Genomic DNA, 10,301 nt, shown 5'->3' with positions numbered 1-10,301 from the left:
GTGTGGAAACAGGCCCTTCGGCACAACAAGTCCACGCTGACGCGCAACCCACCCAGACCCATTCACCTATATTTACCCCTTCACTTAACACTACGGGCAATTTAGCATGTCCAATTCACCTAACCTGCGCACATCTTTGGACTGTGGGAGGAAACCTGAGCACCCGGAGGAAACCCACGCAGACACGGGGAGAACGTGCAAACTCCACACAGTCAGTCGCCTGAGGCGGGAATTGAACCCGGGTCTCTGGCGCTGTGAGGCAGCAGTGCTAACCACTGTGCCACCGTGCCACCCACTAATGGAATGGTGGTGAGCAATTAACCAACTAGCAGGAGTTGGAAATTGCATAAATATCTCCATCCCCCACAACATGGATGCCCAGCACATTTAAAAGTCAGGGGTGGTGATGAAATTCTCTCCACTTGTCTGGATCAGTGCAATTTCAACACTCAAGAAACCATCCAGGACAAAGCATCTTCAATACTCACTCACTTCATCACCGATGCATATCGCCCACACATATTAGATTGCTTTTAGATTAGATTACTTACTTACAGTGTGGAAACTGGCCTTTCGGCCCAACAAGTCCACACCAACCCGCCGAAGCGCAACCCACCCAGACCCATTCCCCTACATTTACCCCTTCACTTAACACTACGGACAATTTAGCATGGCCAATTCACCTGCACATTTTTGGATTGTGGGATGAAACCAGAGCACCCGGAGGAAACCCACGCAGACACAGGGAGAATGTGCAAACTCCACACAGGCAGTCGCCAGAGGCGGGAATTGAACCCGGGTCTCTGGTGCTGTGAGGCAGCAGTGCTAACCACTGTGCCACCATGCCCCCCGTAAACACAGTGATAACTCTGTGTGCCATCTACAAAATGCACTGCAGTACCTTACCAAAGCTACTTGAAGAAATCCTTTCTAACCTGTGACCTTTACTACTTTGAAGGACAAGAACAACAGATAAATGCAAATACCACCACTTTGACATTCCCTTCCAAGGCACACATCATCCTGACTTCAAAATGTATTGCAGTTTCTCCACCATCCTTTGGTCAAAATATTGGAATCTCATTCTGAGCAGAATTGTGGATATTCCTAACACTCCAAGGATTGCAACAGCTCACCGTCACCTTCTTGAGAACAATTCAGGATGAGCAGTGAATACTGGTTCATCCAGTGACATCCCATTGCAAGAGCAAATAAAAATAATCTTCAAACAGTCATGGTATAACAATGAGGCAGGTAGATTGTCCTTTATTGAAAAGTGAAAAATGACTGTTCATCTGAAATGGAGTGAACTACTAAAACATTAAATCTCAAGAATCCCCTTTCAAAACTGTTTTGCAGTATTTGTCATTGATTTGCCAATTAGATATAAAAAAAGTCACAATTAGTTTTTCTTTTATAAAGGTTCTTGATGACAATAAAGGAACGGGAATGAATTAATGTCACTTGTAATTAACTTTTCTCATACATCTAGGAAACACGGAAAACGTATCATCTTAAAATAACTCGAAGCCTGGTCAATGGGACAATGGGTTTACATAAAGGCCCACGGTGTGGTGTGGCTGTTACCAAGGGCGTCAAAGTTATTCCACATCAATACATATTTGAAAAACACAACATCACCTACAGGTATAGATCTTGTCTATGTGACACGTCCTGTTCATTCAGTTACATTGTTCAGCCTTATGGGAATTATCTCAATTGAAAACAGCTTAGCTATTAATTAGTTACTGTGTGGATTCAATTTCCATCCATCTCTGTTGGAAAGATTGATTAGGTACAGCTTAACCAGCCTTTTCATAATCCAGAAAATGATATGAAATAACCAATGCCTCAGTACAATCAGAATCCCTGAACTGAGTTCCAATTGCTTAGATTTTGGTCACTTTGCTTGACAGATGATAAAAAGATTGCTCTCCAAAATCATATAGCAAATTGTAAATTGCTGGCATTTTAAGGGTACATTAATTTGTTAAAACTGCAATCATCTAAGTTATTTAATAGTACTTTGACAGTGGTGTGACTGTTTCATATTGATATTATTGCTTATTCTTGCTAATATTGATCTTGGTTTCTTTTTAACAATAGTACTGTGACAGTTCAACAGTCCTAATAAGTGTGTGCAAGTTTTTGAAAATTCCGACCTACTAAAGGCATCATACACCTCCACCCTCCCACCCAATCACCACCTCAAGGTGCAATGAGACCATAACCACAGCATCTCAGTTCTACAAAAGATACCCTGACTATACAAAAATAAACTCACGGGGACAGACCCACTCCGATCTGTCCATTCTGTCCATTCCAGATTCTACACACCGGGGAGTTCAAAATGGGATTCAAACAGAGAGTTGACCATGTAAATGAGTTGAAACTTTATTGCTGGAACAGCACAGCAGGTCAGGCAGCATCCAGGGAACAGGAGATTCGACGTTTCGGGCACAGGCCCTTCTTCAGGAATGAGCAGAGAGTGTTCAGCAGGAGAAGATAAAAGGTAGGGAGGAGGGACTTGGAGGAGGGGTGTTGGAAATGTGATAGGTGGAAAGAGGTCTTCAGAATGTGGCTGAAGAGCTTCTGTGCAGAGGAGATGACCTGGGGTGTGCAGTGAGAGAGGGACTCACTGAAATCTTTGTAGCTTTTATCTTCTCCTGCTGAACACTCTCTGCTCATTCCTGAAGAAGGGCCTGTGCCCGAAACGTTGAATCTCCTGTTCCCTGGATGCTGCCTGACCTGCTGTGCTGTTCCAGCAATAAAGTTTCAACTTTGATCTCCAGCATCTGCAGACCTCACTTTCTCCATGTAAATGACCAGTCATCTGTCCCAAAACATACTGCTGTGGAAGTCCGAGATGAGGCCGCAAGGATATAACGCCTGATTTTCACAATTTCACTTTTTTGTATTTGTCCCGATGAAAAGCTTTCTCAAGCATGGAGGGAATCTGAGCCGAGATCGGATAACCAGAGCCTCAGAATGTGTTACTGTTCGATTCTGCTTATGTTTCAATGATTGCAACTTCTAAAGAGCAGTCTGCTTGACAGTTAGTGGAGAAATCCCATAGAGAAATTATCAGTGTCAGGGCTTAAAGGATGAATGTTGATTTGTAAAGACTACAGTCAAAAACTGTGGTGCTGGAAAAACACAGCCGGTCAGGCAGCATCTGAGGAGCCTGAGAGCATAAGCTCTTCATCAGGAATTGTAATGACTATGCCTGATCTCCAATCTGAAAGTGAAAATGACACTTAAAATGTGCACATGACAATGACCCATTCTTGCTGCTGAATCTGGAAGAATCTGTAGCAGCTAACCCTCAGCCCATGATAATTAGATTGAAGATCTGCCTGTGACAACCACCATCTTTATCTGAGGCTGTGACAGAAATGTGCAGATTGAAGAAGCCACACCATATCAGGGACTCAAGGGTTACAGGGAAACTGTGGGGATGTGGAGGTGAGGAATACTGGATTGGCCGTGAGCCTCAGAATAGCAGAGCAGGACCAAGGGACCAAATACTCGCCTCCTGTTCCTACTTCCTATGGCCTTGTGGTTATAGGACACAGACAGATCCGTCAATGATTGCCAGGTGATCATTGTCCAGAGATTTGTTTTGGCTGCTGTTGTTTCTATACAATTGTTGAGGTATCTGTCATTTTCATTGCTGACCATTGCATGTGCCAGTTCCTGGTCGGAAGGTTTTCTGAAGGACAGTATAAATGGGATGTATATATAGAACAGTAACCGTACAGGTTCACAATCAAGATGAGCACCATCCTCAACTAATGTCAGAAGAGAAAATTAGTGCATTTCTCTACAAATGGTCCAGTGAGCTTGAGACTGAGATAGTGACATATGCTTGACATGAAGCCTGAATGTATCTGAGTGTCACTTCAAGGAACCTGACTGCTTCACTGCTCCTTTACTGTTGTTGGGTGCAAGATCTTGGAATTGTCTCCAGAAAGACCTTGTATTCCGGCCCCACAGAGACTGCAGTATTGCAAGAAAGCAGCTCACTTTGTCAGGGCAAGCAGGGGAGGTCAGTAAAAGCTGGCCCAGCCAGTGAATACCACAGCCTTGATTGAATTTTTAAAAATATGCTGAGGTGTTTTCTGAAGGATAATAACTGATCTCAGAAACAACTGCATGTGATCAACATCATGATCCCCTTCTGTAGTGGTTGGAAAAAGGGCCTGGTGGATCTCACTGACTACACAATCCCTGATTGGGGTTGTTAACCTGGGCCAATCAGGGAGCCCTGGCTGACCAAGATAACCATTTATTTTGATTTAATCCCTGCCCTCCCCCTCACTGTTTGATCATGCAGCACTGCCCTTTGATGTGAAGGGCACTGCTTGTCACTGGCTACTCGGGTATGTTCCTATCTTCCTGGTGGTGGGAATTGAATTAAGATTCGTGCACCTTGTGTCTTTCACTGTGTCTCACACCTGCACAAACACACCATGGGAAAAGAAAAAAAAAGTATAACCATTTATTTTGATTTAGTCCCTACCCTCCCCCTTCACTTTCCTCAGGTCAGCCTTGCCCTTATTTAGCTTTGCCTATTAATGTTGCACTTGCTACGTGGTGTTTTCCTAGTGGTGGCAAATGTAGAATGAAGTTCTTGCACAACGGTGTAATTTGACTGAGTCACTGCATACCGACCCAAGGGCAAAGCCGGTGAATTTGAAACACCAGTGCAGGGGCTCTTGTGGGTCTGGTGGCAGTGTGGGGAATGAGTGGAAGAAGGAAACACTACATCAGGAGATTCAGGGAGTCTCCTCAGCCTAGGGCCTGGCTCTAAGCTGGCTGGTCAGAGTCCATGTATTGTGCACACGTAGATAAGCAGGGACTTGGTGCTGGGATACCAGCCACTGTGCAGTTATTCCATCCACAAAGTGCTTAAGAAAGTAATGTATTGACTTTGACTTTATACAGTGTAAAGGAATATACAACTGACTTACCACGGAGAGTTGTGGATGAAGTTCTGAAGCGGGCTTTCAAACTTTGGAGTGACGTTACTACATTGTCATTTACAAAAACAACAGCTGCAGCAGACATTGAAATTAGCTTTGGTGCTGGAGGTATGCTCAAACATTCAACCAATGTAATAAGTGCAAACAAGGGCATTAAACATCGTGCAGTGGTCCATGCTTTAACAGCCCACCTCAAACCCGACTCTGCATGTTCCCCAGCAGCACGAGAGGTGCTAGGGGCTTGGGTAAATTGAGAACATTAATTAATGGTATCTTAAGGGGGTCCTGCAACCAACACTGGGATTATACCTCCAGAGCAATGTGGTATGCTTTCATTACCTCCTGGTTAGGCTTGAGCAGGGGGCGCTTCCCTCTTCATACCCACATCCCTTTCCCTCCAAGCCAGAATTCTCCTTCTTTTACCTTCCTGCCTGGCCCATGTGAAATGGTTGACTCACCTTCCTTTGTTGAAAGTTGAAACTTTATTGCTGGAACAGCACAGCAGGTCAGGCAGCATCCAGGGAACAGGAGATTCGACGTTTCGGGCACAGGCCCTTCTTCAGGACTGCTGCAGGTTAAGCAGCAGTCCCAGCTTATTATCACAGACTACTAAATTTCCCAGAAACTGTAGAAGATGAGACTTCCTCTTGGAAGGATGTGGAGGTTCATCCACAAGCCAATTAAGGATCTGACATCTGTGGAAAGGGATGTGGGATGTATTGGCCAAATAGAGGGAAGCTTTTATTCATTTCCAAGGTTAAAAGAAATCCTGGGGTAAAATTTAGACCATGAATTCAAATCCCAGCTCAACCACTGCAAATTTAAATTCAACATATCTGTTTGTCAACTGATATTACCAAAATATTTTTACTTCAGAGTCAAATAAGTAGTGATCATATTTTTATCTGCAGTTGTCAATGAGTATTTCCTGACAAATTTGGTTATATTACTTTCTAGATCACGGTGATGCTTTTCCATTTCATGGACATGGTCATGTTCTGGCTCATGCCTTTCCTCCTGGACCAGGCATTGGAGGAGATGCTCATTTTGATGAGGCTGAAACTTGGGTAACAGGAAGTAATGGTAAATGTTTTTCATCACTCCTTGAAACTCATTGAGTTCAGTTGCTAATAGCAAAACTCCTGCATCTTCAAGTTTTGTCAGGAACAGATTATTTGCCCTGGATGTAGGTTTCCTCGCTGAGCTGGAAGGTTCATTTTCAGATGCTGTGTCACCATTTTGAGTAACAGCTTCAGGAAGCCTCCAACCAAAGCATTGCTGATATTTCCTGCTTTCTATTTATGTGTTTGGGTTTCTTGTGGTTGGTAATGTCATTTCCTGTGGTGATGTCATTTCCTGTTCTTTTTCTCAGGGCATGGTAATGGTAAATCAGGTCCAAGTCAATGTGTTTGTTGTTAAAAATCACACAACACCAGGTTATAGTCCAACAGGTTTAATTGGAAGCACACTAGCTTTCGGAGCGACGCTCCTTCATCAGGTGATAGTGGAGGGCTCGAACGTAACACAGAATTTATAGCAAAAATTTACAGTGTGATGTAACTGAAATTATACATTGAAAAATTGATTGTCTGTTAAGCCTTTCATCTGTTAGAATACAGTGATAGTTTCACTTCTTTCATGTGTAAATCACAAAACCCTTTTTTTAAAAGTTGCATTCTCAGGTTAGCTGTTAACAATGGTGATAGCTAGACAATATGTTGAAGGTGTTAGCCCCCTGTGTTCTCTGTCTATCTAGCTATCACCATTGTTAACAGCTAACCCGAGAATGCAACTTAAAAAAAAAGGCCTGCTCAGGTTCCTGAGAGCCCGGGACTTCAACATCGAACAGGCACTGAAGGTGAGCTCAAAGGCAGGAGGACAGGGTTAGCAACAAAGACACACAATTCCCAGCAGCCGCAGGAGGAGGAGGAGGAGGAGGAGGAGGGAGGTACAGGGTTCCAACCTTGCTCAGCCTCCCAGCGCTGAGAGCGGTGGGCAGACTGGAACATCTCTCATGTTTCCAGTTCCCTTGACATCTGTCGCGGTAACTCGTTGGGGAAACTTTTCAGGAGCTGTGAGCAAAACAGAACAACAGAACCTGGGCTACTGCAAGGCTGTAGCAGAAGGGGACAGTAATTGCTGGAGAAAGGGAGCAGGATCTGTGGAGAGTTTCGAGAAGGGGGTCACTGCACTCAACACGAAATAACAACGCGCTGTGCATCTGCTCGGGAGGAAAGCTTGGAGCAGTCTGTAACTGTGCCACGGATTGTCTCTCTGTTAACAAATTATTTGGAGATGCCGGTGTTGGACTGGGGTGTACATAGTTAAATATCACACAGCACCAGGTTATAGTCCAACAGGTTTAATTGGAAGCACACTAGCTTTCGGAGCGACGCTCCTTCATCAGGTGATTGTGGAGGGCTCGATCGTAACACAGAATTTATAGCAAAAATTTTTGCTGTGTTACGATTGAGCCCTCCACTATCACCTGATGAAGGAGCGTCACTCCGAAAGCTAGTGTGCTTCCAATTAAACCTGTTGGACTATAACCTGGTGTTGTGTGATTTTTAACTTTGTACACCCCAGTCCAACACCGGAATCTCCAAATAATGTGTTTGTTGATAGAGTTCTGATTGGAATGCCATACTTCTAGGAATTCTTGTGCAGGTCTCTGTTTGACTTGTCCTGGGATGCATGTGTTGTCCCAGTCGAAGTGGTGTCCTACCTCATCCATGCTTAAGTTATCGAACTGACCCTTAACAGACTCTCGAAAAGCCATCTTAGTAAGAGGATAAAATTACAACTTCCAAGATGTGGACAAGATGTCTTAGCAGCATTAGAAACAACACTGAAAGACAACCAATTCACAGAAGAACCCGAGCAAACTATCAGACAGGCAGTCGCACCAACATTAAGAAGGAAAAAGGAAGGAATCACAATCAATATACAAGGAAGAAAAGCACTAGAAAGACTTAAGATAAAAACATTGTTATCCTATTACTTGCAGATGCCAACACTTACTAACAAGTGGTGATAGACCCGACCCCACAACTATAGAACCAAATCACAGCCCTACTCAAAAACCTTCAGAAATCTGGAGAAATAAATAAGACCGACTTCCAAAAAATGAAGCCTGATGGATCCAACACACCACGCTTCTACAGATTACCCAAAATTCACAAACCTGGACCCCCCCACCGCCCCAGACCCATAGTCTCACGACCTGGAACACCAACTTACAGATTAGCCAAGGAGCTACACCAAAGACTAAACCACTTTAGTAGAAGACACTCCATCCACTCCACTCAAGATTCCTTGAGGACCATCAAAGACACGAAGACAGAAGAGGATGAAATAATGGTCTCCTTTGATGTAACAGCACTGTTCATAGAACATAGAACACAGAACAATACAACACAGAACAGGTCCTTCGGCCCTCGATGTTGCGCTGACCTGTGAACTATTCTCAGCTCATTCCCCTACACTATCCCAAAATCATCCATGTGCTTAGAGTCATAGAGTCATGGAGATGTACAGCACAGAAACAGACACTTCAGTCCAACCTGTCCATGCCGACCAGATATCCCAACCCAATCTAGTCCCATTTGCCAACACCTGCCCATATCTCTCCAAATATTCATATAGCCATCCAGATGCCTCTTAAATGTTGCAATTGTACCAACCTCCACCACTTCCTCTGGCAGATCACTCCATACTCGTACCACACTCTGCAAGAAAACGTTGCCCCTTTGGTCTCTTTTATATCTTTCCCCTCTCACCCTAAACCTATCCCCTCTTGTTCTGGACTCCCCAACCCCAGGGAAAAGACTTTGTCAATTTACCCTATCCATGCACCTCATAATTTTGTAAACCTCTATAAGGTCACCCCTCAGTCTCCGACGCTCCAGGGAAAACAACCACAGCCTGTTCAGCCTCTCCCTATAGCTCACATCCTCCAACCCTGGCAACATCTTTGTAAATTTCCTCTGAACCTTTTCGAGTTTCACAACATCTTTCCGACAGGAAGGAGACCAGAATTGCATGCAATATTCCAACAGTGGCCTAACCAATGTCCTGTACAGCTGCAACATGACCTCCCAACTCCTGTATTCAATACTCTGACCAATAAAGGAAAGCATACCAAATGCCTTCTTCACTATCCCATCTACCTGCAACTCCACTTTCAAGGAGCTATGAACCTGCACTCCAAAGTCTCTTTGTTCAACAACACTCCCTAGGACCTTACCATTAAATGTATAAGTCCTGCTAAGACTTGCTTTCCCAAAATGCAGTACTTCGCATTTATCTGAATTCAACCCCATCTGTCACTTCTCAGCCCATTGGCCCATCTGGTCAAGATCTTGTTATAATCTGATGTAACCCTCTTCGCTGTCCACTATACCTCCAATTTTGGTATCGTCTGCAAACTTACTAACTTGGACCTCTTATGCTCACATCCAAATCATTTATGTAAATGACAAAAAGTAGAGGACCCAGCACCGATCCTTGTGGCACTCCACTGGTCACAGGCCTCCAGCCTGAAAAACAACTCTCCACCACCACCCTCTGTCTTCTACCTTTGAGCCAGTTCTCCCTGTATTCCATGAGATCTAACCTTGCTAACCAGTCTCCCATCGGGAACTTTGTCGAATGCCTTACTGAAGTCCATATAGATCACATCTACTGCTCTGCCCTCATCAATCTTCTTTGTTACTTCTTCAAAAATCTCAATCAAGTTTATGAACATGATTTCCCACACACAAAGCCATGTTGACTATCCCTAATCAGTCCTTGCCTTTCCAAATACATGTACATCCTGTCCCTCAGGATGCCCACCACCGAGGTCAGGCTCACTGGTCTATAGTTCCCTGGCTTGTCTTTACCGCCCTCCTTAAACAGTGGCACCACCACGTTTGCCAACCTCCAGTCTTCCAGCACCTCACCTGTGACTATCAATGATACAAATATCTCAGCAAGAGGCCCAGCAATCACTTCTCTAGCTTCCCACAGAGTTCTTGGGTACACCTGATCAGGTCTTGGGGATTTATCTACCTTTACCCGTTTCAAGACATCCAGCACTTCCTCCTCTTAATCTGGACATTTTGCAAGATGTCACCATTTATTTCCCTACAGTCTATATCTTCCATATCCTTTTCCACAGTAAATACTTATGCAAAATATTCATTCAGTATCTCCCCCATTTTCTGTGGCTCCATACAAAGGCCACCTTGCTGATATTTGAGGGGCCCTATTCTCTCCCTAGTTACCCTTTTGTCCTTAATGTATTTGTAAAAACCCTTTGGATTCTCCTTAATT

The 10,301-nt window shown here is 44.1% G+C and overlaps 1 protein-coding gene across 2 annotated transcripts in view; it reads left to right on the top strand.

The window, feature by feature from the left end:
• The window catches only part of LOC122551104 (stromelysin-1-like), a 39,166-nt gene that overhangs the window by 5,490 nt on the left and 23,375 nt on the right, over positions 1–10,301 (top strand). For both annotated transcript variants that reach the window (XM_043692750.1, XM_043692749.1), the window contains exons 2-4: positions 1,493–1,647; positions 4,948–5,093; positions 5,943–6,068. In XM_043692750.1, coding sequence (XP_043548685.1) covers positions 1,493–1,647; positions 4,948–5,093; positions 5,943–6,068 — 427 coding nt within the window. The remainder of the gene's footprint in view (positions 1–1,492; positions 1,648–4,947; positions 5,094–5,942; positions 6,069–10,301) is intronic.

This window comes from Chiloscyllium plagiosum, chromosome 6 (assembly GCF_004010195.1).
Source record: "Chiloscyllium plagiosum isolate BGI_BamShark_2017 chromosome 6, ASM401019v2, whole genome shotgun sequence".
NCBI lineage: Eukaryota > Metazoa > Chordata > Chondrichthyes > Orectolobiformes > Hemiscylliidae > Chiloscyllium > Chiloscyllium plagiosum.
This window is presented reverse-complemented; position numbering and strand designations above follow the sequence as displayed.